Source organism: Mycteria americana, assembly GCF_035582795.1.
Source record: "Mycteria americana isolate JAX WOST 10 ecotype Jacksonville Zoo and Gardens chromosome Z unlocalized genomic scaffold, USCA_MyAme_1.0 Scaffold_18, whole genome shotgun sequence".
Classification (NCBI taxonomy): domain Eukaryota; kingdom Metazoa; phylum Chordata; class Aves; order Ciconiiformes; family Ciconiidae; genus Mycteria; species Mycteria americana.
This window is the reverse complement of record NW_027445436.1, coordinates 11,744,197-11,760,451: the sequence shown is the minus strand read 5'-3', so window position 1 is coordinate 11,760,451 and position 16,255 is coordinate 11,744,197. Positions and strand designations below refer to the sequence as shown.

At 44.8% G+C, this 16,255-nt stretch overlaps 2 protein-coding genes across 2 annotated transcripts in view; both read left to right on the top strand.

Annotated features, from left to right (window-relative positions):
- EPG5 (ectopic P-granules 5 autophagy tethering factor) overlaps positions 1-16,255 on the top strand; it is a 444,533-nt gene that overhangs the window by 142,991 nt on the left and 285,287 nt on the right.
- On the top strand, positions 3,437-8,626 carry SLC14A1 (solute carrier family 14 member 1 (Kidd blood group)). The gene is made up of 6 exons (XM_075488776.1): positions 3,437-3,584; positions 4,334-4,523; positions 4,883-5,011; positions 6,113-6,305; positions 7,661-7,808; positions 8,421-8,626. The coding sequence occupies exons 1-6, from the start codon at positions 3,437-3,439 to the stop codon at positions 8,624-8,626; spliced, it is 1,014 nt and encodes a 337-aa protein (XP_075344891.1).

Sequence of the window (16,255 nt, the reverse complement as noted above, 5' to 3'; positions counted from 1 at the left end):
GCCTGTTTGATGAGAGGAAGCCTTGCTCATGCAGCAATACTAAGCTGACAACCGCTATCAGAAACCCTACTCTTAGGGGGGAAAAAAAAGAATGCAGTCTCCTGTTAAAAACATCTCCATCAATCTTTTGATGGAGGCACCCTGGGAACGAACACAGTGAGAATAACATCACTCCAGCTCATGTAGATGCTGAGGCTGTTTCCACAGGGCTGGAGGAAGCAAAGTCATAAAGCTAGATAGGTTCTGGTTCAACAACGAACCATTCGCTCCAGCACTTGGGTGAAGTTGCAGGATTGCTTCTCTAAGCCATCACTGTAGAAGAGTCCTAAAGTGAATTAAACTGTGGTTTAAATTAGCCTAACAGGTTCCTTAAGTTCACTAGCTTTTTCTCTGCCCTTTCTCCTATAATTCACTCTCTCAAGACTTCCCTCTCCAGCCTCTTATCTGCCTTTCACAGTGATTTCACAGCCTTATAAACCTCTCAAATATGCCACACTTCTGATATTCCAGATTCCTCCAGTGAGCCAGGGAGGCCAGGTTAAAAAAAGAAGGAAAAAATACCCCTTGAATTTCTCAAATAACTGATAAAAAGCAATTAAACAACAGAAGGTCACCAGGTTCTTCGCTCCGGTGTGTTAACAGAATAGTGCCACCAAGAACTACCCAGAAACAGGAAAACTCGACAGGCCGCTAAACACAACATGCTGTGATGCACACTCCCAGGTCAGTGTTTTGAGAGGGAAGGATGCTGAGCTGTCTTGGATAAGGAGAATAACGCTGGAGAGGTCAAGCTCAGGTATACCGAGAGTCTGCTTTGAAGCTTTGAGTCCTTTTAAGTGGTAGAGGAGGAGAAAGGACAGAGTTAAAGGGGAATTAACAACAACAACAACAACAAGCAGCGGGGAAGAGGACATTTGGAGAGGCTGTTGGCAAGAGACCAAGGACAGAGCAAGAGGAAAGGTGGAGAATTCAAGAGGGAACCTTCTTAACATTTGCTTGGAGCTCACCAAGTGGGAGGAGAAACAAACTAATTAGTAATATCAGGACAGGAGCTATGCTAGCTTGTATAAGCTGGTGGGGCATTTTCTTTTTCCCACTCTCTTAGCCCTGCTTTCCTTCTGTCCTAGCCAGCAAAGCAACAGCTACCCCTGAACTCATCAGAGAGGTAAGAGAGGTAAGAGACACACAACATCACTCTGCAAATGCAAATCCAACAGCCCTTGACTTCATGGATTAGCAACAGAGAAAGCCTAAGTTACATAAAGAGGAAGATTCTTTCAATTGAAAATGTAAATGCACTTTCACCAAATGAAGAGCATTTATCTTGCCTGGAAATTTTGATTTAACTGAAAGTGCATCCAATTCACTTATTCCATTATTTCAGAATAAAATATGAGAAAAGCGAAGGTTAATGAATCAAGGTAATGAATTATAACTGAGCCAGGAAAAAGCCTTCCAGCACCGAGACACCATCCCTAGCAACACTCTCATCCTTTTCTTTTCTTCCTCCTCTAGTTAACCTCCTTTCCTTTGTGACCTACAAAGTCAAATTCAACACTCTTCTATGTACTGGTCCTGTCTTCACCCTCTTTCATGTGGAACCTATCCTTACATTAGCAGGGCCCTTCCAGAAGGCAGAAAATGTCTATTTATTATTTGTGCAAATATTTACTACTTCCTGAAATGTCACCATCAGCCTTCCAATAACATACAGTAAGAAACTGGCCAGGACATACATTAACCAGCCGTTCCCCCACAAAGACTCAGAGCTGCTTAACCACATGTCTGGGTCTGCAAGTGTAATGCCCAGGGGTGAGGCTGCTTTAGCTTAAGTACTCAGCACCTGTATTTCTGAAGTATGAATTCTCTTCCCCAGCTGCCAAGAAGGCTTTTACTGAAGTTGCAAGTCAAGAACTAACAACTCCAATAATTATGTGCTTGTATCATTTTATTTAGACTATTAACTCACAACCTAAATTCTTTACTTCTTGCACAAGCTGTTACTCACCAGTGAGACCTGAAGCAGCTCTGGTTCTGTATTCACTCAACAAGGTACCTTGTCTTGTTTTCTTTGTCTTGACAATTACCAAGAATTAGTCCTACTCTTCAGGAAACTGAATACACTCCAGGGAAAGGTTTGGCTGTTTTAAATTTGCTGACTTCATATTGAGAATAGGCCCTTAAACAAATAACAAATTGTCTATAGGACATTGTTTTTAAACTCCAGTGTTTACAGCTAGGTGTAAGTCTCTGATCTATGTGCCTGAATGAAGCTGTCTAGAGCTGTATGAGGTGCCAAAGGGTATTCCAGCAGTTCCCAATCCAAAGGGCATGTCTCCCATAGGGGACCCCATCTCTGCCAGTCCTGCGTGGATGTTTCAAACACCTTATTTAGGCCTAAACACCTCTGTTTGGCCTATAATGCTCCCCTACCTTATTTAAGTCTTGATATAGTGCCTGCTAAATTTAATAAGAGTCTTTTCATTAGTCCCTGAGGATTTCTCATTACAGGTCCTAATATGTGGTCACCTACCTTGTCTTATGCTGAAGAGCAAAGGCTGGTGCAAACCACGTAACACCCTACTGGGCAGCTGGCAGAGAGAAGGTGGCAACATGACTAAGGTAGAATGGAAAGCGAGCAATCCGAATGTGGCCTTTAAGCTCTTAAATTGGTGCTGGGTACTTCTAAAGATAGGGCAGCTAAAAGTACAATTCAACACAGAAAAAAAATGTATGTATGTATGTGAGTAATGGAGTAAGGCACCATAAACAACCCTCAAGCTAAGACCATGCTCCTGTGAAAGGTTGAGCTGATCCCAGTAGGTGACTGTATAGAGATTCATAAACCTAACTTTAGATACCTATTATTGATGGCTGATGGATAAATTCAAACTGGAAATATGGGTTAAGCAGCAGGGGAAACTTAATCATTGAAGCAGCTTCCTAGACTGTGGTTCAACTTCTACCAACTTCTGTGTTCAACTTCTATCAATTTGAATCTTGAGGTAAGCTTTAACTTATGTGAAGATAGTGTCTCTTAATGCTGTCTTGCTCTTCTTGAAGTCGCCCTTTAAATCAAGAGCTGCTTGATTTCTAGAAAACATGGTATAGCTGAGCAGGGTGTTAAAATCAGGTGAAATACTGCTATGACACAAGGCTCAGTGGTTCCTTCTGGTGTTCAAATCTATGACTGCATGAAAGTCTGGAAGGACAGTGGGACAGCGCAGGGTCCCAAGAGCACATGAAGAGAGAATGTGCTCATGAACACATGAGAATCAGGTGTTCAGAGTAAGAATTTTTCTCTTTCTGGCTCCAAAATAACACATGGTGAGCAATAATATGTCGTAGAGAGAATAAACAGGGATCGGTAAGAGGCATTGTAATGAACTCACTTTTTTTTTCCCCTTGAATTTTACCAAAGGGTCAGAACATCAACATGGAAAACAATGTTGATGTCAAGAAAGAAACCAGGGGGGAAAGAAAGCCAATACAGCAGAATCCACTGAGCAAAGCTGGGAAGAGAGTCTGCAGAGCCATTGGGTACATCACTGGAGACATGAAGGAATTTGGAGCCTGGCTAAAAGGTAAAGCTACTTCATCATGACTAATTAGGGGATTCCAAAGAATTACATCAAAGGAGTAATAACTAACTTCTCAGTAACGTGATTCAAGTTGAAGTATTACAGAAACTACCTCTGCCCTGATTTATTTCCATTTTGTAGGAAAAAAATCAGCTTTGTGCAGAGATTCACATATTGCTTAAATCTTGAGGATGACTGAGACAACATTTACCTCCAACATGTCATGTACAAAACGAATTTAGTCCCACAGAACATAACCCGGGATGGTTATTCTGTGCTCTGCCATTCTTCATAATGCTCCCTGTCCTTTCAGCTGAGCAGTTTCTGTCAAGCCTAATGCCACTGTGAAGTTAAATTACACATAGGTAGGTGTGTTTGGTCCCCATAATAAATCAGCAACAGGATACACACATGATTTGCCATCTGAGGCACAGACATCATAAATTAGCCAGTTCATATGAAACTGGTCCAGGGTACTTTATAACAGGGGACTCTGGCAACCACACTGTTCATCTCAGTTTTCCAGCTGTAAGACTTCAGTATAGACCATAATAAATCCCTGTCAGGTTTTACAGTCTTGTTCATTCATTGCTTCAGTTGTGCTGCCAAGTTCCACTGCCAAAACTCTTCCTGAGTTTCAAAAAAAACATCACAAATCAGTATCATCTGTGCATTTTGGGGGTTTTATTATTATTATTATTATTATTATTATTATTATTATTATTATTATTATTTTATTTGATCTCTTCCAGATAAACCTCTCATGATCCAGTTTATTGACTGGGTGCTGCATGGGATATCCCAGGTGATGTTTGTCAACAATCCCCTCAGTGGGCTTATCGTAGTTGCTGGTTTCCTGGTGCAGAACCCGTGGTGGACACTCACAGGCTGTTTAGGAACAGTTGTCTCAACTTTAACAGCACTTATTCTGGGTCAGGACAGGTAAGTCCATCCTTTTCCCCTTCAAAACCAGGCTGTCACTTCAATGCTAACTTATGTGTTAAACAAGCGACATGGATGAAAAGCATGTATCTAGCCTTCACTGCTATGTATCTGGTCTGGTAGGACTAGACAGATCTTCCCACCAGCTGCATCTGATGCAAAGGGACACTGGACGTAATTGCAGAAGGGGTAGCTGGGGCTGAGAGGACATGGGACTCAAGCATGTGAAATTGAAGGTCGGTGCATGAGCCTTGGCAGGTCGTCATCACAGAGTCACAACTGCATGGGGAGGGAGGGGGTGATGCGAGCAAAGCACCCACAGGGGAGAAGATTTCAAGATGGTTGTTTCTTTCACATAGATCAGCCATTGCAGCATGCCTGTATGGCTATAATGGGGTCTTGGTGGGATTGCTCATGGCCGTCTTCTCTGCTAAGGGAGACTACCACTGGTGGCTTCTTCTGCCGGTAGCACTGGTGTCTGTTACGTGGTAAGTCGGATGTCTCCTCTGCTTCTTATTCCAGTCCCAGTGTCCCCACACTGAGACTGAGCTGTTGTATTTTTATGGACTATACAGACTACAGTGGGAAAGAAACACAACTGGCACATATGCGCTACTAAATATGTATCATTATTTGCACTTTTAAACTTGAATGTAATCCCGAAACAAATAAAATACCCACATAATCACAAATAAACCCAATGGGGAAAAGGAAAATCGATGGCTGATCATATGTAATTCAATGCCCTAAATGTTAGCCATATTGCTGCGATGCGTCAATTCATTTTTGTCTCAAGAGGAACATTATTTTAACCATTCCCTATCACCATCAACCACAAGCGTTTCATCTATTTAAGCCACCATATAAAAATGTTATGAAAATTTACCTCTCCAGGCACAGAAGCTGTTCAGTGGTCCCAAGACGTGATGGTTGATGCTAATGAAAACAAACAACTAATAATACTTTACTCATATATATGACAACATAATCTGCTAGGTATTTGGACTGCAAAAATTTTGAAAGCTGGTCTTTCACCCCCAAATGTCTAATTGGAGATTGCTAAACCACGCATATCATCTGTCTGCCTGAAGTTCATGTAGTGTTATACTCACTTTAATAAGCACAACTTTGATGTCAGCCTTTACTTCTGATCCATAAGCTTGAACAAGGACACACAGCCACCTTTACAGTTCACTCAGACCTGGTATGGGTGTCCTAAATTCAGTCCACTTCAAGTACTAAAAAAAAAAAAAAAAAAGTAAATACTGAGGCTGAGCTGTGGAATAACTCCATTAAATCACTGGATCCTCCACATGAGTTGAGGATCTTGGCTCCTTCATGGACACCAAATTCACCCAATATATTGTATAACATGACAGGAATCTGTACATTGCTAACTGCCCTGGGAAAGGTAGGAAATTTACCGAGTGACCCTAGCATATCTCTGATTTTATCAGAAAGACTGAGGAAATTAAACAGTTTTTTTAAAAAAAAAAAATAGAGTGAATTTACTGCAGTTAGTCTTTTTGTTGTTTTTTTTTTTTCCTAGCTGACAAGCTCCTAGTGAGACCATTTTGTTGTTCTTTCAGCCCTGTTTTCACCAGTGCTTTAGGCTCAGTCTTCTGTAAGTGGGATCTGCCTGTTTTCACCTTGCCTTTCAACTTGGCCTTGACCCTCTATCTGGCTGCATCAGGACCCTATAACCTCTTCTTCCCTACAACTGTCATTCAGCCTGCAACAGCAACACCAAACATCACATGGATGGACGCTGAAATGCCAATGGTAGGATGCCCTAAAGATAACAGCCTTCTCCATTTACAAAGAAAACCACTATAGAATCATATTATCTTCCTTTATGTTACTGCATTATGGTCTGGCAATACAAAATTGCATTTATAAGATAGCTATTATCCAAAACATAAAGGTTTACTCTAGGAATTGACATTTTTGATAGCTTGAAAATAAGAATCTTTTTGGTATCTGGTATCTTTCATTTACAGTTGGATCTAAATTATAATCTTCAAAGAGCCTCTAGAATCTAATTACCCATTACTGTGTGTATAGTGATCAGCGCCCCATAGATAAGGTTGTGCTGAGACTACCAGTTAACTCACAGGTTAATTTAATTTTCCATGTAGAATGCGCTGTGTTTTTAAAATTGCATCTTTCTGATTAGATATGAACAAGCAGATATTACTATGGAAGAACGGTTACAAACTTGGGTGCAGGCACATGTTCACATATTTTTAGTTAATATTCAAGTGGGAACTTTAAAAAAAAAATTATTCTCCTGCACAGTGTGGTGAACAACATAGATACTAGAATAATAGCTTTCCCCTAAGGTTCAGTGGACTATTTTGAGGGGTTCCCAGGGAGTGATTAAGAAAAGGAAGTTAATTGACACTAAATAGCAATCCACAAGTGACATTTCTAAAAGAATGTTTACCATAGTGCATAATTTTATGGGGACCATAAATGGACTGTTCCACGTGGAGGAACACAACATTTTGACAAAAAGTGTCTTAAAACCATCTCTAAGCTGTAACCAAGTTGGGGTCTGTCCTACCAACCCAGCAACTCTCATTCATATTCCTAGTGAATCCCAAGGGAGTTTCAGGTATATAAGCACATCAGAGATATAGCCTTACCTGAGTAAAGTCTTGTAATTCTGGCCAAGCCATTATTGGCCATTTCATCCTCGGATCTGCCCACTCAGGAGCAAATATCTTCTCAAAGGCATCATCTATCTGAGCACTTCCATTTCCTAGATTCACTGTCATGCTCCATAACAGCATGCAAAAATGGCCAAGTCAGCAGCACATGTAAAGATGATGAGCAAACCCTTCCAAGTCCTTTCACAAAAGACATTTACCTTTGATATTAGAGCAAAAACCCAGCATGGGAGCTCATGGCTAGGGAACAAGGTATGACTCATTTTCATTGAAGGGGAAACCCTGTGGAAATGCCCTGCTGTCTCCCGAGAAGTGTTCAAACTTTCCACTTACAGTCCAGAAAGAGAGACTGCATCCAACAAATGCCGAACATGAACCTGGCCAAGAAAAATAGGGGTTTTTTTTAAAAAAGAAATTACAAAGCTGATAACAAATTTTCTTTTTTTTTTTTTAAAATTCCTGCAGCTCCTGCAATCCATTCCAGTTGGGGTGGGTCAGGTTTATGGCTGTGATAACCTCTGGACTGGGGGAATTTTCCTAATTGCTTTATTTATCTCTTCTCTGCTCATTTGTCTGCATGTGGCAATTGGATCTGCAGTGGGGATGCTGGAAGGTAAGGATTTGACTTGTGTCACAGATTTATATAAAAGCATGGAGAATAAAAGAGGAACTGCAATGAGTGGAGCATTTACAGTCACAAATGTTTCTTCCATTGGAGAATGACTGCTTGAAAAAAAAAATATATATACACACTTCTGTTTTAAGAATTCTTTTGATTGACTTGCCCATTCTCTTACCTCATTTTATGATGGTGGAAATCTTCAGAAGAAAGAAGAGTATTTTTGGCTGAAATGAAGTTTTATCATGAAATATTTCATTTCTGAATATATTCTGATGGTTTTAGGAGCAGCTTAATAAAAGCCATAGCCATCAGTCTGAATGTGCAGGCCTCAGGGATGCATTTAGAGTTCACATGTATGTATCGTTCACTCATATATCTTCTGCTGAAATCATATGGCCAAATTCAGCTCAGCAGCACCAGGGAAATTCTGCCATGATTGCATTAGATTAAAGTGGCTTTAGTCTTAGACCATAGCAACACGACTACAAATAGGAACTTGGTGTACATATGCAGGCTACAGCCCTAAAAAGTTGAATTCATGCAGTTTCTAGCTGCTTTTATCTCTTTGGCCAAGGAATGACACATCTTTGACTTATTTTGCAGCACTGAGCTTAGCAACTCCTTTTAGCAAAATCTACTCCAGCTTGCGGGGCTACAACAGCTCCCTCTCATGCGTTGTGATCGGAGGCATGTTCTACGCTTTCACCTGGCAGACACAATTGCCTGTGGTACGCACCCTATGGATTTTCACTACTTCCATGTTTTCTTTTGAAGTGAGACAAGATGCATTTATACTGGAGGTGGGCTGAAGCCAGACGGCCACCTCTAGACAGGCAGATGGACTTAGGCGAGACTGACGAATGATGGAGCCGGATGTTGGAGCCATTGCTCTAATGTACCCTGACAAAATAAAAGCAGCGCTTTTGCTTTCAGCCAAGAGCTGTCTTCAAAACAAGAGATGCAATCAGTGGACGCTGATTAACTAAGGTCTCTGAAATTAAATGCTTAGTTTTGAGGCTTTAATTGTGTTTGTTCAACATTGCTGGATCAATCATATTGTTTTTTCCAATCATAGATACCAGCTCAAATTCCTTCTTTGGAGAAGGACATATCTAAACTTTGAGAAAACTAGAGCTCAAGATCAGTCTGCACCTGGAGTTAGACAACACAGTTTCCCCAGTCTATTGAAATGGATACCAAAGGCACAAGCTAGGCAGCACAGAATGATTGAAGAATTGTTTATAAGGCAATTCCATATGAAATTTCATTATCACAGTGAAACTGTGGATTGGGAGTGAAACTATTGCTCATTAAGTGCTCATATAAAAAAGATTTAGCTTTGTATCTCATTGACCCACCTTCTAGCCCTAGAGGCAGGAGAGATGGGGGTGGAAGGGTTATTTTCCTATGTAACCCCATCCATCAAGCTACATACTTTCTACATCACCGCATTTTTCAAAAGCCTCTGTTTCTATAGTCATACTTTTCATCACTCCTTTTTTTGTTTTGCCTTTTCCATGAGCTCTGGGTTGGAGGGGACACAGTGCACAGGAAAGAGCTTTAAGAGGGGTCTGTCCAGGCATGGTCATAAATATTGGTTGAGCTACCCAAGGCAATGTGAGAGATGTTTGTCCTTGCTGGTTTCCTCCATGAGCAACTGAACTCACTAGGAACTAACTTTCTTTTTCACAGCATTCTTCAGTGCCTATCTGGGAGCAACAGTGACTAACATGTTGTCTGCAGTAAGTAGTGTATCAACTAAGATCTTGTTTCCAACAGCAGATTTGAACACTGTATATTTTCCTGGCTTGTCAGGCAAGACACCAAGACTTGGAGAACAATTCAGCCAAAGGCAGAGCTGATCCGGGAGAGGGGACACTATCTGCCCAGGGGTTTGGTGTGGTTCCCACTGAAACAGGCCACTTAAAATCATCACTTACCACTTTTCATCCTCAGAGCTTGCATGAACTTCCACAGCTCAGCCCTCGACACCTCTGAGATAATTATATGTTTATACTTTGTGCCTGAAGCAATTGAGAAAAGGGCCCTCCACACGTGTAAAGAAACCTCAAATTTGGTTTAATTGCTTTGCCCAAGTGCCAAAAGACAGTCAGTATAACAGCCCAGGGAAAAGCTGAATGCTTCTGGTATCCACTCCTGTCTCATCTCCATCTACTCATATCTCATCTCCATCTACTCATATCTCATCTCCATCCAAGACAACTGCAGGTGCACAAAGAGAAGGCAGCCTTCTCACCAGAGCTGGTAGATGTTGCAGGTTAATGCACAATGTCAAGATCTCATAAAGAAATCCTGCCTTTCCAGGGAGACACTCCATGCAAAACCAAGTCAAGTCTTCCTTGAGAAAGCTTGTTCCAAGGTGCCTGGCTCTGAGTTTTGTTCAAGGGCTGGGGGATCAAATGAAAGCTGTCCAGGTCTCTGGCTGCAGGGAGTGCCTGAGCCTGTCACTCATACCGGAGGGCAGCAGAGACAACAACTGTTTTCGGTGTGACCAGGTGGATGATCTGCTCAGCCTGGTGGCAGAGCTGAAAGAGGAAGTGGAAAGGTTAAGGAGTATCAGGGAGTGTGAGAGGGAGATAGACTGGTGGAGCCACACCCTACCATCCCTGAGGCCAAGGCAGCTGATGGAGTCTCCACAAGCAGCAGAGGATCCCCTACCCTCTTGCCACCAAGCAGAAGGAGAGGACCTAGGAGATGGGGGAAATGGAAACAGGTCCCTGCTCGGGGCGGCAGGTGGACCCCCCAGCCTCCCTCACCTTCCCAGTTGCCCTTACACAACAGATATGGGGCTCTGGAACTTGAGGGCCAGGCAAATGAGGATGAGGATGTAGGTGAAGGTCCATCCAGGGGGTTGCCTTGGGTAAGCCAGCCAGCCCCATGTATTACGACTGCCTCTGTTAAGAAAAAAAGGAGGGTAATTGTCATAGGCGATTCCCTTCTGAGGGAAACAGAGGGCCCAATATGCTGACCAGACCCAGCCCACAGGGAAGTCTGCTGCCTCCCTGGGGCCCGGGTTAGAGACATTACTAGGAAACTCCCTGGTCTGGTATGGTCCTTTGATTATTACCTGCTATTGGTTATGCAGGTTGGCTATGATGAGGTTGCGGAGAGAAGTCCAAAAGCGATCAAAAGGGACTTCAGGGCACTGGGGCGATTGGTTGAGGGATCAGGAGCAAAGGTAGTGTTTTCCTCAATCCCATCAGTGGCAGGGAAGAATACCAAAAGGAACAAGGAAACTCACCTGCTCAACACATGGCTCAGAGGCTGGTGCCATCAGCAGAATTTTGGGTTTTTTGATCATGGGGATGTTTACATGGCACCGGGCCTGCTGGTGACGGATAGAGTTCAGCTATCTCAAAGGGGGAAAAGGATTCTCGCCCATGAGTTGGCAGGGCTCATCAAGAGGGCTTTAAACTAGGTTTGAAGGGGGAAGGGGATGTAACCAGGCTCACTAGAGAGGAGCCTAAGGGTGGCATGCCAATGTTGGGAGTGAAATAGATAGCCCAGCTCGAGTGCATCTACACCAATGCACACAGCATGGGCAACAAACAGGAGGAGCTGGAAGCCATTGTGCAGCAGGATAGCTATGACTTAGTCACCATCACAGAAACGTGGTGGGATGACTCTCACGACTGGAATGCTGCAATGGATGGCTATAAGCTCTTCAGAAGGGATAGGCAAGGAAGGAGAGGCGGTGGGGTGGTTCTGTATGTTAGGGAGTGTTTCGATGGTGTAGAACTCGGCGATTATGACGATAAGGTTGAGTGCTTATGGGTAAGGATGAGGGGGAAAGCCAACAAGGCAGATATCCTGCTGGGTGTCTGTTATAGACCACCCAACCAGGATGAAGAGGCAGATGAAGCATTCTATAAGCAGCTGGCAGAAGTCTCACAATCACTAGCCCTTGTTCTCGTGGGGGACTTCAACTTACTGGATGTCTGCTGGAAATACAACGCAGCAGAGAGAAAACAGTCTAGGAGGTTCCTGGAATGTGTGGAAGATAGCTTCCTGACACACTGGTAAGTGAGCCTACCAGGGGAGGTGCCTCGCTTGACCTGCTGTTTACAAACAGAGAAGGACTGGTGGGAGATGTGGTGGTTGGAGGCCATCTTGGGCTTAGCGACCATGATATGACAGAGTTCTCAATTCAGGGCGAAGTAAGGAGGGGGGTGAGCAAAACCACTACCATGGACTTCCAGAGGGCAGACTTTGGCCTGTTCAGGACACTGGTTGAGAGAGTCCCTTGGGAGACAGTCCTGAAGGGCAAAGGGGTCCAGGAAGGCTGGGCATTCTTCAAGAAGGAAGTCTTAAAGGCGCAAGATCAGGCTGTCCCCATGTGCCGTAAGACAAACCAGCAGGGAAGACGACCAGCCTGGCTGAACGGGGAGCTTTTGCTGGGACTCAGGAAAAAAAAAAAGAGAGCTTACCACTTTTGGAAGAAGGGGCAGGCAACTCAAGAAGAGTACAGGGATCTCGTCAAATCAAGCAGAGAGAAGATTAGAAAGGCAAAAGCCCAGCTAGAACTCAATCTGGCCACTGTTGTAAGAGATAATAAAAAATGTTTTTACAAATACATTAACAACAAAAAGAGAGCCAAGGAGAATCTTCCTCCTTTATTGGATGCAGGGGGGAACATTGCCACCAAGGATGAGGAAAAGGCTGAGGTACTTAATGCCTTCTTTGCCTCAGTCTTTAATAGTCAGACCAGTTATCCCCAGGGTATTCAGCCCCCTGAGCAGGAAGACAGGGATGGAGAGCAGAATAAACCCCCCATAATCCAGGAGGAAGCAGTTAACGACCTGCTATGCCACCTGGACACTCACAAGTCTATGGGGCCGGATGGGATCCACCTGAGAGTACTGAGGGAGCTGGCAGAGGAGCTTGCCAAGCCACTCTCCATCATTTATCAGCAGTCCTGGTTAACAGGGGAGGTCCCAGACAACTGGAGGCTTGCCAATGTGACGCCCATCTACAAGAAGGGCCGGAAGGAGGATCCGGGGAACTACAGGCCTGTCAGCCTGACCTCGGTACCGGGGAAAATTATGGAGCGGTTCATCTTGAGTGCGCTCAACAGGCATGTGCAGGCCAACCAGGGGATCAGGCCCAGCCAGCATGGGTTTAGGAAAGGCAGGTCCTGCTTGACCAACCTGATCTCCTCCTACGACAAGGTGACCCGCCTAGTGGATGAGGGAAAGGCTGTAGATGTTATCTACCTGGACTTTAGTAAAGCCTTTGGCACTGTCTCCCACAGCATTCTCCTAGAGAAGCTGGCGGCTCATGGCTTAGGCGGGTGTACTCTTCGCTGGGTAAAAAACTGGCTGTATGGCTGAGCCCAGAGAGTTGTGGTGAACGAAATTAAATCCAATTGGTGGCCGATCACAAGCGGTGTTCCCCAGGGCTCTGTGTTGGGGCCAGTCTTGTTTAATATCTTTATCAATGATCTGGATGAGGGGATTGAGTGCGCCCTCAGTAAGTTTGCAGATGACACCAAATTGGGAGGGAGTGTCGATCTGCTTGAGAGTAGGAAGGCTCTGCAGAGGGATCTGGACAGGCTGGATCGATGGGCCAAGGTCAGTTGTATGGGGTTCAACAAGGCCAAGTGCCAGGTCCTGCACTTGGGCCACAGCAACCCCATGCAACGCTACAGGCTTGGGGAAGAGTGGCTGGAAAGCTGCCAGGCGAAAAAGGACCTGGTTGACAGCCGGCTGAATATGAGCCAGCAGTGTGCCCAGGTGGCCAAGAAAGCCAACAGCATCCTGGCTTCTATCAGGAACAGTGTGGCCAGCAGGAGTAGGGAAGTGATTGTGCCCCTGTACTCAGCACTGGTGAGGTCACACCTCAAATACTGTGTTCACTTTTGGGCCCCTCACTACAAGAAGGACATTGAGTTGCTGGAGTGTGTCCAGAGAAGGGCAACGAAGCTGGTGAAGGGTCTGTAGAGCAAGTCTTATGAGGAGCGGCTGAGGGAACTGGGATTGTTTAGCCTGGAGAAAAGGAGGCTGAGGGGAGACCTTATTGCTCTCTACAACTACCTGAAAGGAGGTTGTAGTGAGGTGGGGGTCGGTCTCTTCTCCCAAGTAACTAGCGATAGGATGAGAGGAAATGGCCTCAAGTTGCGTCAGGAGAGGTTTAGAGTGGATATTAGGAAAAAATTTCTTTACTGAAAGGGTGGTCAAGCATTGGAACAGGCTTCCCAGAGAGGTGGTGGAGTCACCATCCCTGGAGGTATTTAAAAGACGTGTAGATGTGGCACTTTGGGACATGGTTTAGTAGGCATGGAGGTGTTGGGTTGACGGTTGGACTAGATGATCTTAGAGATCTTTTCCAACCTTAATGATTCTATGATTCTATATGCTGCCAATATCTTTTTCAGTTGGAGTATAGTGGGCCTCGGATCCTCTGTATCCCCGACTCCAAAACCCTAGGGGTCGACCTTGAGTCTCCCCTGGTGCTTTCTGCCGGAGGCTCCAGGTAGGGCCATTCTCCTTGGCTGTGGTGTAGAGCACATTCTTTACATCTTGCCCTGCCCAGACTGGCCCAAGGGCTACTGCATGAACTATCTCCCGTTTAATTTGTTCAAAGGCTTGTCATTGCTCAGGGCTCCATTGGAAATCATTCTTCTTCCGGGTCACTTGAGAGGGCTTACAATCAGACTGTAATTTGGAATATGCATCCTCCAAAAACCCACAATGCCTGAGAAAGCTTGTGTTTCCTTTTTGCTAGTTGGTGGAGACATGGCTGTTATTTTGTTGATCACATCCATTGGGATCTGATGACGTCCATCTTGCCATTTTATTCCTAAAAAATGGATCTCCTGGGTCCCTCTAGTCCTGGTCATAGTAGTCGTTACCTACTTCCTGTATATACAAGTCAGGAGTTCCTTCATTAAAATCAATAGTAAGATCAGCCCTTTTACTCTGTCTGGGGAACTGTCCACTGGAAACCGGAGCAGCAATTTTCCTGGAAGAACCCCCTTTGGTGATTGTTGTTCCTTGCAACTCACGTACCCACACCTCTAGGGTTGAGGTAGGTTTTCCATCCCACTTCCTGATGTCCTCTCCGTGGTCACACAGGTAAAACCATAGGGTGCCCCGTGGTGTGTACCCTCTATATTGTTTCTCTCTTGAGCAGAGGAACGCTGACTCCTAATAGCTGAGACACTGGTCTGTACAGGTGGAGAGTAGGATCTACCCTCTTTGAGTTGCTGGACCAGCTTCTCCACAGCTGAGACGAGGGAGGAAGAGATACTTTCTTCATATTCCTGGAAGTGACTAGCCGCTTCATCCACCGATGGTCCCTCTCCGTCTTTCCAGTTCAGTATTGCCAGTGAGTTGGCACACAACGATGGTGCGCTCCATACCAACTTCCGCCACATGGGCTGTGTGCACTGGACCTCATCTGGATCTTTGGGTAACCGCTTGTTGTCCAGGTCACCATAAATCACCTCCAGCATGGCTAATTCCCTCAGGTACTGGATCCCTTTCTCCATGGTGGTCCATTTCCCAGGGTGATATACAACATCTTCCTTGAAGGGATATCTTTCCTTCATAGCTGACAGGAGTTGCCTCCAGAGGCTGAGGACTGGTGCCCCTTTTCCAATCGCTTTGTCAACACCCCTTTCCCTAGAAAGGGATCCCAGCTGTTTGGCTTCCTTACCCTCTAATTCCAGGCTACTGGCCCCATTATCCCAGCATTGGAGCAGCCAGGTGACAATGTGCTCGCCTGGACGACGGCTGAAATCTTCTCGCATATCTCGCAGCTCACTCAGGGATAGGGATCGGGTGGTTTCCATCGCGTCCACGAGTTCTTCGTCTTCCTCCTCCTCTCCCTGTGATGGCCCTGCTCTTTCATCCTTTCTTTCTAAACAAGCTGACTTTCGCTTCCAGGATTTCTTCTTGTGTACAGGGGAGACTGATACCGACATGGGTTGGTTCCCTCGTTCAGCCGCAGTGCCTGTCGCAGGGGGTTGGAGTAACCGCAGTATCTGTCGCAGAGGTTGGAGTAGCCACAGTGCCTGTTGCAGGAGGGGCTGGAGTAGCCACAGTGCCTGTTGCTTTGCTGTCAGATCCAGAGACCTTCTCTTCTCCTTGAGGGTTCTGAACAGTGTTGAGCAGGGCTCGGTAGGCATGGGCCAGACCCCAGCATGTTGCAGTGATTTGTGTCTCCCTAGAATTGTCAGGGTGACAACATACTTTTTCCAAATATTCTACTCATTTTTCAGGATCCTGCACTTGTTCAGGGGTGAAGTTCCAAAACATTGGAGGTGCCCACCATCCTAGGCATTTGCCCATGCTATCCCACACACCCTGCCACTCATAACTATCCGGCCTTGGGGCAGATGTCTGGATGACATTCTTAAATTGCTTACTAATCTTGGACAAAACCAAAACAGTATTCCCAAGCAATACCAATAGATG

Coding starts and splice junctions, on each gene's coding strand:
- SLC14A1 (XM_075488776.1), top strand. CDS start 3,437: ATGGAAAACAATGTTGATGTCAAGAAAGAAACCAGGGGGGAAAGAAAG. Junction 3,585..4,333: donor ATTTGGAGCCTGGCTAAAAG/GTAAAGCTACTT, acceptor GATCTCTTCCAG/ATAAACCTCTCATGATCCAG. Junction 4,524..4,882: donor CTTATTCTGGGTCAGGACAG/GTAAGTCCATCC, acceptor TCTTTCACATAG/ATCAGCCATTGCAGCATGCC.